The 24,548-nt window shown below is 37.9% G+C and overlaps 1 protein-coding gene and 1 long non-coding RNA gene across 4 annotated transcripts in view; both read left to right on the plus strand.

Annotated features, from left to right (window-relative positions):
- LOC121077805 overlaps window positions 1-10,935 on the plus strand; it is an 88,211-nt gene extending 77,276 nt beyond the window's left edge. For both annotated transcript variants that reach the window (XR_005824320.1, XR_005824319.1), the window contains one exon: window positions 8,849-10,935. This is a non-coding gene — a long non-coding RNA (uncharacterized LOC121077805). The remainder of the gene's footprint in view (window positions 1-8,848) is intronic.
- A 2,200-nt stretch (window positions 10,936-13,135) lies between these two features.
- SPOCK1 (SPARC (osteonectin), cwcv and kazal like domains proteoglycan 1) overlaps window positions 13,136-24,548 on the plus strand; it is a 288,774-nt gene continuing 277,361 nt past the window's right edge. The window contains exons 1-2 of one of the 2 annotated variants that reach the window (XM_040573349.1): window positions 13,136-13,361; window positions 13,666-13,833. In XM_040573349.1, the coding sequence (XP_040429283.1) occupies window positions 13,666-13,833 (168 nt within the window). In that variant the 5' untranslated portion in view covers window positions 13,136-13,361. The remainder of the gene's footprint in view (window positions 13,362-13,665; window positions 13,834-24,548) is intronic. The other variant, XM_040573348.1, reaches the window with a different exon arrangement.

The raw sequence follows: 24,548 nt of genomic DNA on the forward strand, positions 1-24,548 counted from the left end.
GGGAGAAGATTTTAACAATAGTATAATATAAAAAATATTTGTTGGTTTTTTTTTTCATGTGGAGAAAAAACAAGAAATTCAAGTAGCCAATTATTATAACAGCAGAGAACGTATCTCATTTAAAAGGTCAAAATGATATTCTGCCATCTTTACGGTTTGCCAAAGCTGTAGTTGAAGTTGTAATCTACGTTACAAACTGTACTGCAACCATCAATATAGAGGTGTCTATTTTTAAAACAAAGCAGTATTGTTAGTGCTTTTTTAAAGTGTTGTCGGAGAAGACTATTTTCAAATTCATGACAGCAGATCCAGTTTGTGAAAGGAATCTCAATCACAGCAATTCCACCCTGGCACTTCGATTTCAGGTGCAAATCTTCCATGGCTCTGTGGCTGCTGCGCCTCTATTTCTCTCCAGTAGTCCATCATTCTCAGAGCATAGCCTCTCCCGCTTGTAGGCTCTTCTATGATGGGTCCCTTCTTTTATAACAACACAAATGCCCAAATGCCAAGAAGGTAAGGTCTTTGATCTAATTATGAGGGAGAAGTACATCACCACTGTCTACAAGGACATAAAATCTTATATAAACAATGAACGTAAACATCTTGATATGTTGGTTTGTGGATACAAAGTATTATGAAACTCTCACGTCTTCCTAATGGGAGACCAAAATTTGATCCTCTTGCTTTGATGTGATACTGTGCCACTGTAAAATTTTGCTGCCTGCCTCAGGGATCACGAGCAGACTGTCAGCATTTTGGGAACACACCTGGCAAACAACAAAGATGATCTAAAAAGTTCCTGCTATGTGGCTTAATATTCAATAAATGATGCAAGAGGTCCAGAAGATGTGAGGTCTCTGTTTATGGGACTCTGCAGGTATTCATTTGTCTGTGGTTCCCCTGGAAAATCCTTTCCTTTTTAAAGTGTACTTTCACAGGAATTGCTGCCATACCCATCCTGCATTAATATTCAGGATCTGCACTCATAATCCATTGCTAAGCAACACTTAACAAAATTGATCTTGCATTAAACAAGCTCTGGAGCTTGAATAATACATTATTTCCTCTCTACTTATAATCAGCGAAAACCTTTGGTTGCTTTTTGAATGTCACAATATTGAAAGATTTTATTTTAAACACAGATTTTAATTGTTACAAAAGTCCATTTGGATTAAGGATCAGATGTAAATTCAACCTTGGCATCATTTAATGCTAAAAGTAAATAAATTACAAAAATTGTTCAACCCTTGAAGGATGCAGAAAAAAAATAAATAAAAAGCAACACAATACAGAGCAGCCATATCCCATTTTGCATTCAGATACATTGAGGGCAATACCTTGTCAGCTACTGTGTATATATTTTAAGCATCTCTGTCACTGTTTATTTATATTCTGTATTAAGATCACACATCTGTGTGCATTTATATGTTGAGTACAGGAGTTTCTGCTTCCCATACGTGATTATTTTATGTACATAGGAAATAACCTTGCCTCTCTGGAGTTTTCCGAATGGCTGCTGAGGATGGAATTCCACACCTTGAAGTTGCTAGAAATTACCTGTTTTGTCTTCTAACCCATTTCTCTGCCACTGCAGGATAGCTCTCCTGGGTATATTCACCAATGCCTTAATCATCCTGTTCTTAAGAGTCTCAAGCAATGTCTCCTTTGGGAGTTCACTGCACAGTCTATTAGATCTTAGTGCTAGACAACACTTATTTATATTCATCTTATATTTATTAAGCCAGAGTCCTTCCTGTCTCTTTCCTTCCCCAGCCCCTGATACAAGAGAGAATGTGGGAAGTAATTTTCCTATAATTTCTGAAGGCCTAGGTGTTGGGATAACTATGTATGCTACCAACTTCAAGCCTTTCTTCACTTCCATGGAATGATTAGATGACTAAAAACTCTAAAAATTGGGCCCTAAAGAACTTGATTCATTTTAATTATCTTACACTTCATTTTATAAAACAGATTTCTAAACTAAAACTGAAATATAATTTTAACACACAATTCTTGACAGACTTCAGGCAAAGTATTAATTTGTTGACATTGTCTATGAATTGTTTTATGTTATACTCTATTTGTCTCCATTGAAGAATCTAGTGTCCGTGTTTTAATATCTATGACTTATGTACGGAACTTCGAACAAAGGCTGTTCTAAGAACCTGTACTTTGCATTTAGGAAGTGTACAAGATATTTAAATAATTAGGGAATATAAGCTATGGATAATTTTCCCAATAACCTTTTTCGTTGTTGTTTTTGTTGTTAGAAATAAGTAAAATAATGCACATTGTTGTCTCTAGGATATTTTTTCTATTTTTCGTCATCACTGTAAAACAGAAACATTCAGGCCAATGAATGCAAAACTGCTAAAATACTCATACTGTTTAACTCAATATAAATTTCTAAAACATTTTTTCAGCACATTACCATGAACTTCTCTGAAATTCTTATACAGCTTCTGTGAGAAAAATTAAATATGTAATCTTTATTTAATAAAAGTGCAAATTGAAATAAAAACCATGAGCATAAACTTTAAATGTTCAATGGGGAGACGTTTAGGCCCAGCATAAAACTGAATTTGATTTTTGAAAGCTATCTGAGCCTCAATATCTTTATCTCACCAGACATTTTGCTTATTCCTTATATTTCATCCCATTTCACTCCTTATATTTATTTATGAAGGCTGCAAGTTATGATTTTTCTGTGATAACACACGGTCCAATGCTGTAATGGCAATGCATCTGTTGCAAATATCCCACCATTTGAAAGGGTGGTTTGTATTTTCATTTAAAGAGGGAAGGGACTGTATTTTTTCCACCCAGTTGAGGGGAAAAATAAATAAATAAATAAATATTACTCAGTGCTTTCCCATCTTAAATAGCATTTTGCTCCCCATGAGTTTGTCAGTGTATATTTATTGGGCATAAACCAGGATGCAATCACCTGATCTTAGTTATATATTCTTTCTATTTTGGGGTGGAAGTTATCGTAACGGTTTTCATTCATCCCTAATACAGGCAAACCAAATCACCACTGTAAACCAGGAGTCAGATTTTGGTGTCCTTATTTCTTTCTTTCTGGGATTTAGTGCCAGATACATCTCAGGTGAGAGCTGAGGGATAAATGTCGGACACAAACCATACTGCTAGTTTTATAACTTCCTGTTGTGAGTTTTTAGTTTCATGTCTATGATGAGCGCAGCTTAGTTTTTGAACATCCAGGCAGCAGGTCTTCAATTTTCTGTTGAAAAAAATGTCAGCAAATGATGACCTACATTTTGCTAAAACTATTTTTTTAATTTCATGATGAAGTGTGGCAACAAATCCAGTCCATCTCAGCAGGGTCTTTATTCTTTTGACACTTTAACCCAACAACATTCTGAACTACCAGTAATGAGAAATATTGTTCAGGATTCTGAAGCCTCATTTAAAATTGATAGCTTAAAATCACACGTACTAAACAGCCTATTGAGCATGTCAGTATTTGCATATCTAGAAAAATAAATTGAGACATAGGATTGTCTACTTAATTGTAGCATTTTGCAAGAAAGCTGATGAGGGGAACAGAGTACAATATAGTTGTTTCAAGCCATTGTTGTTAAATCCCTCCATTGGAGATGACAGCAGAGGCTAGGCAATCCTTTTTGTCTGGCATCAATATGATGGTGACTGTCTCCTAATGTTACATTCAGTGTGGTCTGTACTGCTGGACTAGGTGAGAACATTTAATAGTTCTTCATTTGAGGCCAGACTTCAGTCCATCTCTTAGATTTTTCAATTTCTAAAGTCCCATTTGTGTACATCTTCACGCATTTTCCTATAAAGCCTTGGGGTTCAATGTCCCTGCCCCTTTACCAGTTTAATAATCTCCTTAAAAAGAGTATACGGTCTAGGAACAAGCAGACCTGACTTTTGCTAATAGTATTAATGTCTCTCTTCAGGGGGATCTCAGCTGTAGCTTTGAAACTTGCATGTTATATTTCATCTGAGGTCACATGGAGTGCTTTTTGTGAATTGAATTTGGGAAAACATGTATATAATCAAGCTCTGTACTTTGCTCTGTTGCACTTCTGTCAAATGCTCTAGAGTGTGTGCAGGAAACTAAGAATCCTGTACTTGTAGATGAGGAAAAATGATCTTTTCAACAGGTTATTTGCCAGGCCCTCTGGCAATGGCAATAATTTGTCTATACTCAGTTTGAGCTGACTTTGGGATCCCAAAATACTTATGGAAAAATATTAAACTTTTGGCTGCAGTGAAAAATTCCTTTTGTATCTGAGCATATTGCTACCCTTTTTTTTATTTATTTTATTATTTTTTTTTCTGCTCTAGTGGTCTCCAGAGTGAAAGAACTCACAAATGTCTGAAAAAAATCTGTGAAAAACCTTGTTTATCGTAGTGTCCTAGACTGCAAAATTGGTTACAGTTTGCTGTGATTAACAATTCAGGATATATTTGCTAGATCCAAACCAGGTCCAGAGAGAGCAGCACTGTTTTCATTTTCTCAGCCCCATAGATGTCAGTGTGGGTAGCTTGTATTACACAAGACAGACCATCTGGTTTTCATGTGGGCTAACCTGTATTTAAGTCTGTAATATTGCTCTCTTACCTGAAACCAGAGCTCTCCAGATCAAACTTTGATACCTGGAATGTCAAATTCCATCTCCATCGTAACTTTCAGGTTTCAGAAGTTATATTAAACACAAATAACCTTTCATAGTTAATTAATTCAAGAAATTATCATAGCTCCTTTTGATTTGTTGGATGAACATATTTATGGTGTCACTTGATGACCTTCTCTCATTGTTTCTTTTATTATTTATGGTGCATGGAATCTACTTAATTTTATTTGTGTGGTCTATTAATTCAGTTGCTTTCATTATACACAGTGGTGCTTGGAGATTTTATGTTGATACAGAGTTTTTGCCTTTGGTGAAAATCTTCTGTGTCATGAAAAAAAAAAAAAAAAAATGTTACCTTTTCTACAAACTCAAACAAAGAAAAAAATCCACTCACGAGGGATAGAAGACACATCTTTCTTGGAAGGGATGTTGAGTGTACAAGAATGAGGGATCAAAGGTATAGAGCCAGGAACATTTCTAGAAACCATCTAATCAATCTAAAAAGAGTCCCTAAAAATCACCTTGACTGCTTATGTTTTGTTTCCCTCAGTACAGACCCCTCTCAGAGCCTGATGCTACACAAAGAAGAATGGTGCATTGTTTCAGGCACTTCTGTCTCTTGCTGAAAAACATTTCTAGTTTATATGGCTAGTTTCTTTGAGTCTATTCACAAGGAAAAGGTTTTGTTTTTTCTAATCTCAGGGAAATAGTTCTCTTGGGATAGACCAATGAGCAATGTGTCTTATTCCTTTTCATCCTGACCTTTTTTTTAAAATCTCTGCCTTAAGGTGAGAGGAACTTTCCTAAGGGCTGAACTGTCAGTTTTTTAATGTGTTCTGAAAACTTCCTCCTTTCCCTGGAAGATATTCATATATCCTCCTTACTTGTTTTGGATTTCTTGCTTTTCCAGTGACTTGGCATCATTAAGAGCCGGAATCAAACAAAAAGGAACATTTTTCCTTGAAGCAAATGCAATCTGTAGCTTTTCTCAAATTGATGTCCTTGCAGATTTGATTAACCCTCCTAAGAGAATGTGTGAGTTCCTCTCTAAAATGCCCCCAGCCACCATTACTTAACTTATTCTGTTTTGTTTTTGTTTTTGCTAACAGTACTATCTTGGCATCCTGGTGGCTTGTGCACCAGAATCCGACCTAAAATTAATACATCTCAGTTCCTCTCAGGCAGATAGCCCATTCATCTTCTCCTGCAGTGTAACGCACTGTTTCTTTGAAGAATTTTTCGGAGTTGTTAATGATTCTGTCATGGGTTTTGACGCAGCACATGCTCTGCTGGGGCATGTGAAATTATGTAGGTCTTTGCCATTATTGCATTTCTTTCCAAACATTGGCCAGATTTTGGCTCAACATATGGTACTGTGTGCCACCTCATGTACTACTTCCTGTGTGGACTTTGACATTTAGTTCTGTGTATATTCCTGGCCCCAAGCATTCTTTCTTGAAATATTAGCAGATTTTTTTCTACTCTCTGTGGAATCAAATCACTGCTTGCCTTCCATAAATTTCACCGTAGCGTGAATTTCACTTGGCAGATTCTGATTGTTTTGTCTGGGGTGAATTCTGGGTCTCCTGTAGTTTCTCTGCCAGAGCTTTGTTCCCACTTGTGTTTTGGTCTCCTCCTCCCTTGGTGGATTCAGTCCCTCCTACACGCCTTGGAACTGACAGTGCTTGGGCTGCATTAGATCATGAGCAAATTCTTCTCTTCTTCTTGTCCTCTGCATTTAAAAACTTAGCACTCGTCTTTCATTTCCACGCAGAGTGAAGCATTCCTCAGATTCCTTTAATAGAGTTTCAAATTTGGCTGGAGTTAACTAAAAACACATCAAGCACTTCAAAAGTGGTTACTGTGAGAAATAAAGCTGTTGTCTGTCTGCCTCCCTTTCTGCCAGCACCATGCTTGCTGACACAAGGTGAAGTTTTGCGTCATCCACATTTCAGGAGAGTGTCACTATGGGTAAGGCATTTTCCTCCCTTACAATTCATGCCCCTAAGAGTATTTTTAGGTTTGGGAGTTATTTTTCTTTGTTGTTATAATCCTGTAATCATAGAGAGTTCAGTAATTAAAGCAGGGGAACATGTCCTGAATTCTTTTAAAATGTGTGTCCATTTTCTGACCAGCACGTGGTCAGAATACATTTGCAGAATACTGTCCCTGGCACAAGGACCTACTTAAAGCAAAATTCTCCACATGACTGAAATGATTGTTCATAGCAGCAGGACCATTTTGCTGGACTAGGGCCTGCCCCTGCTATTCTTGAGCAGTGACTGTACTGGGGTAGATACAGCAATACACGGCCTGTAGTGGATCTGAGCCAGTCTGTGTCACCTCCAGTATCCTAAGGCCTGAAAATGATTCTGAAAATCAAGTACACAGAACCCTATTGTTGCAGCAGGGACATGCAGTCCTTATTTTGCAATTTTTGTGCAGCCATCCTAGGTACTGGCAGACACCAATGCTAACCTTGTTTTGCACCTTTTACCTCTCTTTCAACTATTGCCAGACCTACTGGCTCTCTTCCCTCTCCACCAAAACACTTCGGCTTACGCATGCTAACTTCAAGCGATTTGGTGCCTGAGCAAAATAGCATTTGGTTTTCCATAAGGGTTCAAGTTATTGCAGAAGAGAATCATCAGCTTCCCTAGAGAGCTTAAGCTTCATGCCTAAAATATAGTGGCAGAGAGAAAGAAAATTGTTTCTCTACATTATCTGAGAGTATTGCATTCTAGCACATTCTTAATATTATTCCCCATAGGAAAATACTGAAGCCGCAAAGACTGAGAAGGGTTTATGAGTATGCAAACCATTACAGCTCCTCTGTGGCTCATCTTTATTGTCTTCATCTTTATACATCAATACTTTTGTTTTATTTTCTTTAATGAAAAGAGGGTTTAGCAAGAGCTGGAAGATTGTTTGGTACAATAAATCCCCAGTTCTTGTTGTTTTCACACAAGTCATCAAATTAAAATATGATGTTAACCATATGTAACTGGGCTGATGCCAGGACTGGCCTCTGAAGTTGCAAAACATTTTGGGACTCTTTGCCCATGAGGCAGCACTGCTTCCAGACTGTCTCGGTATTCTCCAGGAAAACTGCTACTTTTTTAAGGATCTCATTATGCGTTTATATGAGCTCAGTGTGTTTATATGAGCAAGAGAAAAGCATTATAGGAAGAGTGAAGAAAATGAAAAGAGAAAGGGAAGTGTGAAAGAAATGATCATAAAGAACCATAAAGAGCTCAAAAATATGAAGGCTGCATATAAAACTGTGGTAGAGAGAAAAAAAAAAAAAAGAAAAAAAAGTAGCAAAAATAGGCAAAATAGAGATAATTAAAAAATTAGAAAAGTATACCATGGGGAAAGAAAAAGCACACATGAGGCTTCTCTAACTTTTATAGGAATGCAAATTTAATTTTTGTATTTCAGCCATTAATGATGCTCCATCTTCCATGCAAATTTAATCTCTGAAATCTGTGTTACTGGTTTTGGTTTTTACTGTTTGATACCGTGGCATCTCACAGATATGTAAAAGAGGATCTTACCATGCTCAACATTGAACAAGCCTATGTGATATTCCACATGATCTCCAAACATTTATTTCTGTACATATATATTATAGAGAGGGTTTGAGGTAACTCTCTCTAGTTGCTTGACAGTGGCAAATCTTGGGGAAATAGTTTTCAGGCTGAACAGAGCTACAAAACTTCACATTCTAACAGAGTATGAGGTCTGAGAAGAAATTTAATTCTAATGACCTTTTCTGACTGAAAATGAAAGCTGCATGGGCAGAGTGAACTCTGGCATTAAATGGTGAGACCTCTCCACAACAATATTTAAGTTAACCAATTTTTGTGATGGAATCCCTTGTAAAAGTTCCAGTAGTAATAAAAGCAACTATAAAATAAGGTTGTCAGTTTACAAGATACTCTGTGAAATAACATAAAATGGCCTTTGTCAGGATGACCATACCCATTAGAAAGATGAGAAAGTGAAACAATTTGTCAAATATGCAGGGATTATCATCCCATTTTGCATACATCATTAAAAATGCATAGTTGTTAAATTGGTAAATGTTCTGATATGACTTGAATAGACTGATATATGTGGATAAAGGTTTTTTTGTTGTTGTTGTTGTTAGGTTTTTTTATGTTAGTCTGCAGGTCCTGAGCACAGTAATCACAATGTTTATTGTGCCTTTTCTTTTGTAGGTCCTTTGTGGAGTCAATAACCTTCAGAAAACAAGCCATGGTGGCTAAGATAGACTTCTGCTCTGAGGCATCATTCAGAAGAACTTGTTTCTTTTTACTGATGACAGAGTAAATCGTGGATTATTAGAAGAGAAGACGGAACTTAAAAATTGTGAATAACTGCCTCAGTCTAATCTTTCAGTTTAAATGTAGTCTTGTCTTTGGTTGTACATTTTTTGTGAATGCAAGTCTTTTCAATTTTAAAAGTATTTTTCTCTTCTAGACACCTGTAGGCAAGATAGCTTTGCAAGGTGAGAAAAACTCAGTCCTGAAATTCACCTCCAACTTCCAGAGCTGATAAGTGATTTTATTTATTCATTATTTGTGTTGTTCTTTTGCCTGAGTCATTCTGTTTCTCCTACATGTCCACCACAAGTTATGATCACCTTTTATTTTTTCGCAGGACTTGCTAGTATTTCAACTCACTTTATTTTGGGATATTACAACTAATACAGCCTAGCAAATAGATTACAGAACATGTTGTAAGATCTTTCCAGTCAATGGATGTTTTCTCTTACACTGAACTCCCCAGTGTTGGGGTTCAGAAGGACAAGAACATGGGGAATTGCACAAACTGCAACATCTCCAAAGTAGGTGGTGCCACTTTGTCTGCTAGAAAACCATTTTTTGCCACATGATATACATGCAGCATTCTTGTTGCATGCATTTATTAAGTTTCTGCAAAAATTCAGACTCCGTTGCAATAAAACATGGCTGATTTATATACAGAAGAAGCTGGGAGCAGAGACAAATAGAGGTCAAACCAGAACTTGCATTTGCAGTATTTTTAGAGAAGAGGAATTGCAGTCTATTGTAAAATGGACAAATGTCTCAGTAACTTTGTATAAGCCAACAATCACTTACCACACAGGTTAAAATAGTTTTTCTGCACAATTGCCCAGCAGAGCTAACAAAGCTGAATCTGCAGTCCTGAGAGTCAGAGGAGGAAATAAAATCCCTGTCTATTAAAAAGATACAGCTGTATATGGAAGATACAAAGAGATGTTAAATGAAGGTCTGTGCCACTGAATGTATGTTTTTAGTGATATATTTTTAAATCCAGTTAAATTACAAGAGCAGAATTTTCCTAATCCAGTAATAAAGGACTCTGGTACAGAGTAGAGTACAGAAATGCCATTTAACCATTTGTTACTGTAAAGATTTTCTTTCTTGAGTAAATGTTTTTAAAAAATGAAGTCAGTGGAATTGTGCCTCACAAGAGGAGGGGAAAAACCATTAATAAACGTCCACAGAAGATTTTCAAGGCTCCACAACAAAGGCTGCAGCCACTGCCTTAAGAACTATGAAAGCAATAAAGTAGGTGAAAAAGTGAGTTTTGCTGCCATGCAAGTATAACTGGGGGAAGTAGAATCCTTTACATTACAACATTTATATATTCTTGTTGGCTTTACCCTACTGGCTATGCAACTGGTTGCTACTGGTTGATGTGGGACAAGTTCAGTGTAGCTTTAGGGTAGAAAGGAGTGGCTGTCTAGGTTCTCCAGGTATCCTCTTTGGTCTAGGGGGAAGTTAACATGTTTTGTTTATGTCGTCCGCAAGACTGGTGCTGAAGGCTTTCTCTATTAACTGTAAGTCCCGAAGTGCCCTATTAAGATGACTATATCATTCCTCTGCATGGGGAACTAACTCAAAATGAGATCTGGCCCTTGATTCCTCTGTGTGAGAAATGCTTTCTGCACCACAAGATTCTGCTTCCAGAACAGAACCTGAACAGGCTGCGGCATGGGGAATCTGGCTGGCCATGGTTGTAATTGCAACTTCTAATCAAATGTTTTACACAGCTTGGGTGAATCAGCAAATAATATCAAAAATCAATATTGTGCCACTTCTTACAGCTGCAAGCATGGTAAAAATGTTTATTAACTTTTCAGTAGTTCTAACTGGGAAGAAAGGAGCTTTTTACATCCAAAATACCAAATAGTTGGTATCCACTGTAGAGAGATTTCTACTATTATATTCTTGGATCAGAATTAGAGGTAATTGTAGCACTGTCCAATGATAAAAAACAGCTGACAGGGGTGTTTCAATTCTAGTCATGGATGATAAACAGCTTGGAGGTGAAATGCTGCAGCTGCTGAATGATAGAGATTGCTATCAGGGTTAAAGAGGAAGCCTGTGTTTTGCTGGATCAAGAAAGATTAGCCATGTTTTGAATATGGGATTATGAAGTAATTAAATAAATGAAGACACATTTCTGACAACTATTACAAGTAAGAATGTGATTACTCAGTTTACACACAATGCTTCTGTAATTTATCATTCAGGTTTTTGACTGGCAAGCATATTAACCTGCTTCATACTAAGTGAAGTCAACTGTACTGAACTGTGTACTCGATTTGGCCTGCTGTGCTAACAAGTGTGATTTGCAGGAGTGAACTAACTGCTGATATAAATATATAAAAGGTAGAACTTGTACAAATTTGGTGGGAAACAGTGTTCTGCTGCTGTCTACTAGCCAGGGTCAATGGAGGATTAAATTGATCTGATGTCCAGTGGGATCAAGAGTGTATCTACATAAAACTGGTAAGCATGGATATAGTCCCTTGCACATAAAAATCCTCAAGTATTTATCAGATAGGGTGGTTTGGTTTGGCAGAGCTCAAATGCAGCAATGTCTTAACTCCATGAGTCAAATGGAACGGTATATGGCTGAATGGCAATAGATTGCTGTAAAGCTCACTGGGGAAATTTCTTAACCATAAGATTTAAGATGGTGCAAGAGCTTTAATGTCTGTGCAGAGAAGCCAAATTCTCTGTTGTTAAAAGCCTTACAGTAAAGACCATACAGGAGGAAAACAAAAAAAAAAAAAACAAAAAACAAGCAAACAAAAAAAAACTTTACGGTACTCTGTTAATTTAATTAAGAAAGGAGAAAGCTTAAGTTCACCCTTCCAGGAGGAAGTTATATAAACCTTATCTGTCACTGAAACTAACCGAACAATATTGGAGTGGAACCCTGGACAACCTTGAGAAGAATGGTATAGTCCAGTGTAGAAAGGAAGGTGGAGCAAGGTGCTTAGATATGGATTTACATCCAAGTCTGCAGGGCTTTGCTTTGTATTTCTTCTATTTGTTATTTTTACTGGGTTATATTTTGCCCTCCTGCAGGCATATAGCTTTCATTAGATTCTATGTGCGTCAAAGGGAGAATGCAAGATGGGGTGCTTATGTGGGTATATGCTTGTTCTCTACTGTTAAAATTAATAAACCCTCATTGTTTTTTTTTTTTTCAGTCCCAGTGGCTGTTGTTGGGGTTATGTGGTATTTAGGAACTGTATTTAAAATCAGATCTAGGAACAGAACTGTATACTGAGTTCAGTGCACAGATGCAACAGCAAAATATTAATAACCTTGACCCTCTCTTGTGTTCCTAAAGAAACCTCTAATCCAGCTGTTTGAAAAAGTGGAATTAACCCTGTTTTCAGCTTCCTGGGAGAGAAAAGATGATATTTACAAGACAGCTTAAATAACTTCCCTCTTTCCTACCCCTTGAAATGTTCAAATTAAGAGTAGGAAGAGTGCCTTCCTCACAGGTTTTGGGGATGGATTACGGCAATGACTGATGGCTTGGGCAGTGCAAGATCTACCTTCAGTACCCGTTGTATGGGGGCAAAAACGTCTTCACAGTGTGGGGCGAGCTGACACAGGGAGGGGGAGTTCTTTGCCAAAACAAATTATGAAATCTGGGATGACTTTTATGCTTTTGAAATGTCATTACTTCCAGATATTATGAAACCATTGACTCTAAATAGTCACGTACTACCCAGGGCTTATTACAGCTGGTGTTTGCAGGGCTTTTGTTTGTTTATAAAGGGCGGCTTTATGGCTCTGGAACACATCGGGGTGCATCAGCAGTGAGACTTCACTATCAGTCTCTGTGATGGTGCTACCCCCAACATCCCCATGGATGCCTCCCCAGTTGCCTCCTCACGACCTGAAGCAGATCAGCAGAATTTCCAGGCCCCATGTAATGCCTCTGCAGCTCACTCATGGGGCCTGCTCCCCACTCTCTGCAGAGGGAGCAACCCTGCTTCCTTGCTGACACATTTGCTTTGCCGGGAGGGAGCCAGGAGGGGATTTTGTATCCCTTCCCCATCCGTGAAGAGGTCTGGGGAGTGATCCTGGACCAAGAGGTCGATACAGGGAGTGAGACGGTGACGGTCAGTGACGGGAGGCGCCTCGCCCTGCCCGTTACCTCAGCAGCATCCCGCCGCCAGAAGATGTCGCCAGACCTCGGCTCCTGGCTCACGCAGAGCCCGCAACCGCTCGCTCTCACACACACGCACATACACACGCATACACACAGCAGCACACGCCCGGAGCTGCTGACGGAGCCTAGCGGGGGCTCGCCGGCTCTCTCCGACCCGCTGTCCGAGCAGCTGCAGCCGCGCAAAGGAGAGGAGGCAGCGGCGCCCGCCCTGCTCGGAGCCGCGGCTGGCGGCACTGCCCGGAGGTAGGGGCTTCGTCTCAGCCCTGGCACCCAAACTTCGCGGAGCCAGCGCTGGCTGCTCCCGCGGGAGGCTTTGCTGGGGTGTCATAAAGCTTTATTTTCCCCTGGCTGGTGTCTCTGCCCGGCCGCGGGTGAGCTGTTTTGTTTTTATTGCCGTCGCTCACCGCCCCGCACGGCTGGGCGGGCAGGGTGGGTCTCAGCGGAGCTGGTGGCTCCGCAGGCAGAAGTTGACGAGGGGCGTGAGGGGAGAAAAGGCCGAACTTGGGTGCCCTCAAACTTCCCCGCTCGAGGAATCCTCTCCTTGCAGATGTCGGGTGTGCTGGTCCTCGCTGCCTGGTGCTTCCTGCAAGTGGAGAGCCGGCATCCCGAGGTCATCACGAGTAGCAGCAGCCGTGGCAATTTCCTGGACAACGACAAATGGCTGAGCACCGTTTCGCAGTATGATAAAGACAAGTACTGGAACAAATTCAGGGATGTAAGTACTTCTCCGTTTGCTGTATGCTTCGTGTTTGTTTGGTTTGACTCCAGCATCTTTTCAGTGGGTGGCTGCTGGATTTTAGAAGATGTGGGTGGAAGAGAGATGCGGCTCGGGCTCGCGGTTGCTGCGTGTGTTAAGGATGTTCAGAGTGGTTTGGAAGCTGGACAGACAGTCCTGGCATTTTCGATTACCCCATTGATTAGGACAGTTTTGGCTCGATATCAGTCTTGCTGAAAGCGCAATGGTCTTCGGCGTTTCTTTGGGGAGGAACTTTGAGAGAAGTTTCTGTGCCTGCTGCTGAAGAGGCTAGTTAAATGTAAATGATGATATTGCATGTTTAAGAAGGGTATATTTACCAGTTTGAGCCACCAGGTGGTAAACACTGAAGCATTTTTTTGCCTACAGATTTGGTGGAAAACATTTTATTGTCAATTCTGCTCATGGATATTTTGACAGTGGTATAGGTTTGGAGGAAGCGACGCTTTGACTTTTTTTTTTCCAGCCTAGAAAATAGGGGTAACTTCAAGATGTGTTATGACATGTGTCTGATGTATCTGTACAAAACAAATCACTTTCCTAAGATTAAGCTTTGAATTTCCCTAGATTGAATACAGTTGGGCATGGCAAGTCAATGACTAGTGAAAGGCAAACACAACGTTTACGGTAAATGTAACGTTTCTGGAGCTCCTTTTGCTTCTGTTGTCTGTATGTTGAAAAATCTTTCTTGGAGTGTACACAGAAAGGCCTGCTTCAATGTTTCTAAGGCTGGATAAGGGAAACATTGCTGTTAATGATGATCAGGAGCACACTGAGGTTAAGTATTCCTGATTGCATGGGATTTGTGCACTCTGGCTGCATTGTGACTATAGGAAAGGGACGAGTACGTAGTTGGCTAGCAGTTCTGCTGGTACTGTTCTGTAAGTTTGTTGTGTGTGTTTTATTTATTAATTTATTCTCATTTAAGTAGCTCAGGTGCTTTATAAAATCTGAAAATGGTAAATTGAATGAACAACTGGCAAATTCAACCAAAATGTTTTTAATTAGGGACAGAATTCTAGCAGATGACTCTCTACATCTTTCAACAGCCTCCTTCCAAATAGAGACTTTGTATTAAATTGTACTCCTTGAGCTTAAAGTTTTTATTTCATTTTATGCATTTTTTTAAAGTCTTTGCAACTTCTCATCCCCCTTTCTATCTCACAAGTGCAATTTTCAGAGGCATGATTCCTCTTCCTGGGGAAGATATTCATTAATATTATCTCTTTCATGTTCTAAGGTTTCACGATTGAAAATGCTTTTTTAGAATTTCTGAAAATGCTAACAAAATCTTTATAGCCTCAAAACTCTCTTCCATAGGAAGAACCATTTTATGGAAAAAAAATCTTAACAAGTCCTCTGTCAAGCAGAAATAAATAGTATAAAGTTTGTGCAAAGTTTAGATATTTTTCTTCTCAGCTATTTTAATTGTTCTATTTAATTACATCCATTACATTAAACCAGCATGTTACAACTGTGTGTGATTTGTCCATGAAATATTTTATGTGGCAAATTAATAGAGACTGCTAATCTTCTCCCAAGCTTTTTCAAAGAAAAAAATATTAAAAGTTTGTATAAGCAGATAAACTCTTAATAATGTATTTTCAACCAAAGTGATTTCAGTGCATCGTAATCTCCTGTGAGAGGTTCCGTTCACACACATGAAGACATGCATAAGTACAGTTTCTGCCAGTATAGTGTAGGAACAACAGCACATTTCTTGTGTGTGGAGATGTCTTGCTTTGTAGCTGTGTCGTCTGGGGATGAATTGTTAAAATATTTTTGTAAAACTGCTTAGTGAGATGACGCACAGCAGTATTAGCTGCTATGTGTGGAGTAGATTAGCATTTCATTTATAATTGCTGAATTTGCAAGGAAACTATTTTCCCATCTTCCCTTCATTCCCAAACTGTAACTATACATCATTACTGGATGAAATTCTCAGTGTGGGCTCTGTGCAAGAGGCTGGAGTATAGAAGTGGTGTTTCAGTTAATACCTTATTGGATATGACACTACAGCTGCTACAGAGCAAAGGGCCTAGGCCATACCCTACAAATCAGCAGAAGTAATTTTGCAGTAAAAATCATAATTACCTTTAGTAGCTTTCAGAATTTTATGTCATGTGATATAAATAAGGTTGCACAAATATTTACATAATTGTGTCCATATGCACAGTAGAAGAAACACTGCACATATGGAGCTGAGATTTAATTGTTGTGGCTGTGGTCACTTTAAACTATTTGTTGCATGTATGTGCATGCAACACAAACATATGACAGATTTACAGGCATATATGTATGCACAGTGCTGCACTACCACCTCATTTCTTTACATATGGGATATAACTGAATATAAAATTTTAAATTGAGATTCCCTCATCTTTTTCACTTATTCTTTTCAAAATCAATTGGTTGGTCAAGCTTATTGAGCTATGGTCCAATATGGCCTGATTTGAGAAGACAAGTATTGATTGTTTTCTCAAGTATGACCCATATTTCTTTTGGGTAAAGACAGCGTGGTAGTTGCCCCTAATAGTCCAGCAATCATTACTCTTCAGTGAAAAGACAGCACAGAAGTATACCTCATTTGAACTCAACATTATAAACACATAATCAGGCTAAATTTTTAAGTTTGACTGAATTTCATAATGTGAAATGATGCCCTGTCAACATTTTCAAAAGGCCTCAAGATCTGGTAAAAACAAGACTTTACAATGCAATCTTCTGATGTGGTTTGAGCACAATTTGTGCAATATTTAAGGGCTTCATTTTTAAGACCAAGCAAAGCCTGCTAATGAGTAGTAAGACCAGTCTGACTGATGTGTTGTGAAGCACATGCTCTTGAAAATCTTGCATATGGTCTATTCGTCCAGTATCAATAATGGTGTAATGTCTCATGTATTGATATGCTTTAAATATGATCTGAACATGATGTTCCTGTCTGTCTTCTGCCCCTTTTTCCTAGTCTGTCATGGGCTTCTTATGTGGCCGGTGACAAAATCTTCTCTCCGTCTTAAGTGCCATTCTATAGCTGGGGATAAGAGTGTTTCTCTCCCTCATGACTTTGTGTTGAACTGTACGAAAGAAAGAACAGCACTCAGCATTTGTGGTTATATGGAATTTTATTCACCTAATTCATACACTTAATGTGGTTTGAATGCTTACATAAGTACTAAACTAGACCTAGTCAGTTACTTAAGTATCTGAAAAATAAAAACTCAGTCAATATTCTTACTAGAAAAAGAAAACAGTAAGCAAGCTGCAGTCTGTAGGAAGGAACTGCAGATATTTTCTTTGTACACACTTGAGGCTTGGAAAAGAAGACTTTAGGAATATGAGAGGTAAATTAGACCTTTTGATATTATGAAAACAAATGTTAAGACCTCGATCTTTCGATCAAATCTGTTGAGAGAGATTCTTTGGCTTAAGAGGAGCTTGAGTGCAAATTCAGTACCTGAATGTGAAGTGAATTCTTATGAGTCTTAGAAAGCATTTATTTTGTGAATAGCCATACACATTACTCTAACAGGTCACACTGCAGCATCTCATTCAATTCATAGAGGCTTGGCACAGAAGGCACAGAATGAGTCCTCTTAGAGTAAGGCCTGTCTTAACCAAATTATATGAACACACTAATACTATTACTTCTATTTGGACTTATGTCTATTACATTATTAATGCTTACATTAAAAAAAAAAGCAATAAGTTCAACTAGCTATGGATTAAACTGCAAGAAGAGGAAAAAATAAATGAACTTAAAGGATCAAATATAAACCATATAAGGACTTTCTATAAAGTTGCAAGCTAAGAATCTCAGCATGACCTGGTTTTGGTGCATGTTTATGCATGGCAGATTGCCAGGCTATGTTCTTCATTAACTAAACTGTTTCTCTAAACTTTATTACTTGCAGAGTTTCAATTCACTTCAGGTTATCATGTTAGTAGACCAATCCGTGATATGCTTTGAGACTATGCATGCCCAGGAAATGAGACATGAAATCTGTGCATATAAAATTTCACAAACTTGTAGTAAATAAGTTGTTGAATGTAACTATGAGAAGCATTAACATTTATATATAAGTAGATTAGATTATATACTATGTTTCCCAGGTTGGCACAGACCACCAGCCCCTAATATGATTCACTGAAGAGACAGTTTTGTCAGTTATTCATGTACATCAGCTCTCTGAGCCTATTGAGTTCACCCTTACCCCAAGCAGAAATGCTGCATTAGGTGGTAAAGCAAATATAGGCTGAGGGAGCTGTACTGTTCCAGCATTGCCACTGATGGACGTTGTGCTGACCTCTTCATGCTTCTGCACCTGCTTTTCCTCTTGTTGCACTTTTCTTCTCTGGTTTGTTTAGCCCGAAATTAAGAGTGTGGTAATGAAATTTGGTAGCAGAGAGTTGGAAAACATGACCAATATGGAGAAGGGTTGGAATACCAAGCGGGCAGAACTGGAAGACCTTGAGAACTCAAGTAATTGAAATGAAATGAAATTTAAAAGTACAAAGTAGAAGGTCATGGAACTGAGAGCTAAAATGAATTTATTCTGGGTCCTGGCAGCTTAGCTTGAAATAGATGAGAGAGAAAACCTGTGTACATTTATTGATTTTGCAGAGTTATTCTAAGTAACAGAAGTAATGCTACTCTAAAGAGAACAAATATATTGTTGAAATGCATAAGATGAAAGATTTCTGGTTCTATTGAAGAAAGAAAATTGTACAAAGCATATTTAACTAGGAATATTGAGAGCATAGTAATTGACTTTACTTGCACAAAGCTAATTTTAAAAGAGTAGATTTGCTACAGAAAGTTTATTGAGAGAGGGTTACATGAAGTTGACATAAAGAAAGGAGCAGAATATAGCCAACAAAAATAATTTTATTCCTGACTTTAGGACAAAGAGTATTAATCTACTCATAGTTAGGTTTTTAAAAGTTATCTTTTAAAAGTTCAGTTTTAAAATTGAGCTTGTATGTTAACAAAAAAGATTATGGTGCAGTTAACATAAAACATAAAAGAACCTAGATTCTGTGATTTTTTTAAGAGGCCCTAGATTTTTATTTCATGTATCTGTTCAATAAGATTAAATCCCCATGCAGATGGCTGTCTTGCTTCGTGTCCACATTTTTTTGGTCTGGTGGATCTTGATCTCAGATACCCCAATAATGCAAGTATCCCCAGATCCCCTGGCATTTTTGAGCTAACATGGCTGGAATACAAATGTGATTGCAAAGTACAGCTGAGATGTACCTGCCAAAGCTGTGTGAAGTTTAAAAGAGTAGCAGAACATGAGACCAAATTTGTCCAAATGTAATTCACAATCAGCTTCTTAAAAGCAGAAGAGACGTGATTACTAAAAATGCCATTTTCAAACTTGACACTTTCCTTCAGCAGTAGACAAGGGGAAAAATAATGGCATTTATGTCAGAATAATTAACTTGGAAGGTATAGAGAGCACGCTTTTTATGTTTAACTGACAAGTATCCAGCTTGCCTAGGACTTAGACTTACCTAAGACTCTAAAGCTAAACAGGTCAGTAGAAAACTATCCTGTTAGTTTCTGTATTATATGTTTCAAGTCCTAAGTTGAACAGTAACCTCGCAGAAATCTTCTATAGACTGCAGTCACTAATCATATCCCCAATAAGGAATTCTGTAGATCTGAAGTTTTCACTAATGTGTTTTACAGTTCTTTAGAGTAACCATTCTTGGATTCTACTACTTTCTCTTCCCCGCCTCCCGAACCCTTAAATTTTACAGGTTTTCTTTTCCATAGGGTCTGTCTTTATTACAATTTTTTAAACTGTAGTTTTGTCAGATTTCTGGGAACAGTCTTCTGTTATATTTCTGGATGCAGATTCTATGTTTTAAGAGTTGGAGTGGGAGCTATAGGAAATATAATGATGTGAAGAGCATGCTGCACCTGTGTACAGAAAGAAAGGTGTTTTTTTGTTTGTTCGTTTTTTGTAAGATAAATCTTTTGCTTCTTGTTACATGTGAAGTTAAAATTGAATTTTAAAAATTTGGAAAAGCCAATTTGGAGGAATCACAATGCTAGTGCCTCATATGCGCAAAATTTCAGCAAATCAAAACCCGTTACATAGCCATGGGATAATACTTCCCACAACTTGTGAGTTAGTACTTTTATCTGTCTTCTGTACTTATAGTGTTAACCAAGAGACTAGACATATGTAATTTAATCCAGTCCCTTTTTAATAGCGTGTGTGGGTTTTGTGGGTAAAATACAAGACTACCTTAATATGGGGTGGTGCTAGTGAGCTAATTTTACAAGAGGCAGGACTTCATGAGGGATATGTAGGTGAAATACTACATTTGGGGTATGAAAACTCTTTTTTTCTTTTTGATAACATTTGTTTATTCAAAGACTGTTTAATTATTTCTTTCCCTGTATAATCAAAATAGAGAAATTCATCCGAAAGATCTTTAGTGAAGTTCTGTTGATGCTGATGACCAAGTTCTCAAGGACTTCAGTGAGGCCTGAGTTTGTCGTATTCCTCATTTTCCTGTTCTCTTAGACAAAGAAAGACTGTACATGAAAGGCTAGTTAGTTTAAATGGTTATTTTTGTCTTTTGGAGGACACTATGTAGTTGGAAAAGGCTGAAAGATCAGGATTTTGGCCAGCGTAAGTAGTAGCAGCTTCCTGGAAGAATCAAACTATCTGAAAATCGAACATGTTCAGTCTGCAGAAAACACATTTGGTAGATTCCAACCAAAACAAGGAAGTGGAGTTGACACAGCCAAGTTAAAGTAACGCCACTGTCTTCAGTGTGAATTTCTGTACTTCCAACACTTTGTTGCAGCTCTGTGTGGGGCCTTATTGCTGCTATGTTACCAAGCTTTAAATAGTCTGTCATCAGGTAGCTTAACGCCAGCAGTTATCATTGGTGGATTTGCTGTCACAGGTTGCCAACTAAAATTGAATTACATATTTGGACTGAACATCTAATGCCTAACGAGTTTCAAGGCTAAGTTATGATTCAAAATTCAGTTTACAGATAAGTAATTGCTAAGCTACTGAATAGAGGTTTTGGCAGGAAGTAGATTGGTCTTTATCTGTCACTTCTATAGCTTGGTTTGTAATTCAGAGTAACAGAAAATCATTCTCATTAAATGGATACAAGGGGGCTTCAATTAATTCTGTGATCTTGGCTGTCCTCTTAATGAACTTAGTGTCATAAATCCACTTCACTGATTGCTTTCTCCTGGGCAGATAGAAAAATACCTGATTAAAAATTGCAGTTAAAGTAACTATCTCAGACTGGTTTTCAAGAAAGGTTTCAATATATCATGGCATACAGTTCAATTCTGGCCAACATTGGAATTGATGGAGGTAGTAATATTTGTCTATCTATGCAAGTTATTTTGAAACTGTCTAATCAGGAAATTCAGCTGTATGTGTATACAATTTAATCTGAAATTTCACAGCATACCTCGTGGATAGTGTTTATGTGCTTTTTAGGTTGGAGAGCTGACTTCAGCTTTCTTTCCTTGAGTTCCCTTTTCTATTCAGAAATTTATCTCAGTATTGTCTCCTGCTACTTGTATACTGTCCTCTATGTCTTTCTCTTCTAGTTCTAATGGTTGAACCTGAATAGAAGATCAAAGAAGTAGGAAGGACAGGCTTTAAATTCTTCCCAATGGATGCTGAAAATGATCATAGCAGGGTTAAGAAATGAGTCTGCAGCTGAGACACACTGAGCTGCTTGTTTGAGGGAAAGAGTGGAAAACATTTTTTGGAGTAGTGTTTCTGTGTCTACTAAGGATATTTAGGTCCTTGTAGAACTTGAATGTAAGTGGTATATATTAATAAAAATCAATTTTAGAGACTTCAAAAATGCAGTGGCAGTGATTCCACTTCCACTTAAATTTTCACTCCCTGAAGGTGGGATGACCAGTTTCACATATTCTTCTTATGCTATCATTCCCAAAAAATGGAATTAAAATACTTCCACCAACCTGCACTACATAGATTCCGATTTGTTCCCTCTCCATCTTATTGCAGAGGATGCATATCAGTAATCCCTTTACCTGAAAACTTTGCTGTACATTTGCATGCACTGTAATGATACGTTAAAGGAACTGCTCTGAGATATGGCCACTTCATCCAAGACCGTTGCACCTGGCAGAGTGGGTTCTGGCAGAGCCCAGCGCCTGTGCAGGGGCTGGGGCCTGGCACGGTGCAGAGCTGTCCAGTCCTGAACCTGCCCTGGGGCCTCACTCCATCTTCAGCAGCTCCTACGCTTTTTGTGGTGCCCTTTACCACATCTCAAACCAATTTTCCGGTGTGGTTAGGCATACAGAGATGTACATTTGGGTTAGGCGGATGTGGGAGCAGAGGACAAAGCTAGCTGCAGAGTTATCAGTCAACCTGATACTAAATCTAACAGCAAAATTTATGTTGTGCAAGTCCCAGGACAGTGCACTTCTACTGGGTTGTGTACTGTGTTCGAATAGAGAAAGATGAAGGTTAACAGGTCTGTATTTTTCCTTTGAGTATATGTGCCAGTATCTGACAGCAGTACTTAGTGGGTTAAATTAATTTTTTGTTTGATAACATAAACCTCACTCAACATATATCAGGGATAAATTGAATTGTCTTTTTTTTTTCTTCCCTAAGTGAAGCTGGGCTAACCAGTCTTTTTCATGCTAGATAGAGGGGTTTTGTTTGTTTTTGTTTTTTAAATAATAGGTAGATACACCTCTATTTTGATATCATATTTAAGGGGGATTAGATAGTTTCTGTTAAAGCAGAGATATAATGTACAGCAAATTTCCTGTATCTTGTTTTATCTTAATGTTAATCTGGTGAAACTCATGACTCTTAGTAAGTTTAAAGTCTACTAATCTTTTTAAAACTTGCTAAAAGTTTTGCTAAAAGAAAAAAAAAATTTTCCATGAAAGAACACCAGAGTGTTACCTTCAGGAAGAATATCATAGGCATGGGATAATTAGTGATTTAAATATAGAATTACCTGGCATATTCCTTAAACACAACCGTGAATCTCCACATTATGGCTCACTGAGGTCAACAGCATCCAAAAAAAGAATTCTGTCACATTTAATTTCAATAAATATGAACTGGAAAAATACCACACAACTGTCAGTTATGCATATATATATGAAGTTTTGTCAGATGAAGAAAACTGGTACACCAGATATATTTGTTTATAAACACGTATATAGTAATTCACATCAATAGCCACAGACATTAATTTGATCACTTACAAAGATGCTTATATAACAAAGTTGTCAGTTGTAGCAAGATATATAATGTCTTATTTTTATCAAAATATGAGGTGAGATGTACTGAAATGATAATCCTTATGTGACACAAATGTTTATTTTTATATCTCGTTTCCTCTTCTTTCTATAAAGCCCTTGGTTCCTCTCATGAAGACGTGCTTTGTGTATTATGCATGTGTCATATCTTAATAAATGTTAAAATGGTTGGCAGAGTGAAGATTTTGTGGCTTGTAATGAATTCCTTATAACCTAAGATGAAAGGTAATATTTTTTCCCCAGAGACACTGCTGTTAGTGATAACAAAGTGTTTCCTATCCATGTACCATACCTTGTAAAAGAGTGAATATAAGTGCAAGAAACTTTATTGGGTATAAATGGACAATTCTGAAGCATTTATAAAAACATAACATAAAAAATTCTAAAACTATTTTAAAATATATTGAAACTTCCATTTCCGAAGCAACATCTGCCATCACCAAGAATGCCATCTTTGTATGAAGGAAGAAGAAAAAAACGACAACAAAAATACAGCTTCATGGGGGCCATACTCTGCTATCAGAACTTTTTGTATTTGTAAACAAAGAACCTTAGTTTTTTTTTGTAGAGATACTCCATTCAAGGTTTAATGGATGAATATGACCCTGTGTAATCAAAGATGAGAAGTATTCTATTACAGCATGGTAAAGTAAAACAGAGAAAAATATGTTGTGTGCTCAGCATGGCTGTAGTCATTAGCAATGAAAGAAGCTGCAAGAAGGAAATTATTTTGAAACCTACCTCCATCATTGCAAAACCCTTACTGGTATATTGAGAATGGTGGGGTTGACATGTTCCATCTGGAATAACATAAGATTGTCCCTAAAATTCAAACTCAATAAGGAGATATGTGTATATTTAAAATGAGAAACTAAGCCTTAGGGCATGGCTGGCTTTAAAGCTGAAGCTTCCTGAGTAGTCATGGCTGAGTTGGAGACGTGCTCCATTAGGTGAGAAATCATAGTTGGAACAGTATTTTTTTTTTTTTAAAAAAAAAAGAAAAAGAAAAAAAAAAGCTCGGAGATCTTTCCCTCATGGAAAATGCGTGGCAAAAAGAGGAAATGAAGAAGACATTTGTCTGTGTGTGTGTGTAGGTAATGGAGTTACAAACATAGACAGAATGAGACGAAGGTAGATAAGGAAAAGCATGTGCTGCTTCATAACAAAGGATTCAAAAAATACAGGTTGATGATGGTGGTAAGGTTGGAGGGAGAGGAGAGCAGGAAGGGATTTAGAGGGTATACAGCTGAAAGCTAGTTAGCTGCTAATGAGCATCCTGCATGGTCCAGGGCCTGGTTAGCAAGTGTTCTTGTGAGCAAAGCTTCTGGTAACCCCCACTTAAGAAGCGTGTGTGATTCTGGGCACAGTT

Source organism: Cygnus olor, chromosome 14, assembly GCF_009769625.2.
Source record: "Cygnus olor isolate bCygOlo1 chromosome 14, bCygOlo1.pri.v2, whole genome shotgun sequence".
NCBI classification, from domain to species: domain Eukaryota; kingdom Metazoa; phylum Chordata; class Aves; order Anseriformes; family Anatidae; genus Cygnus; species Cygnus olor.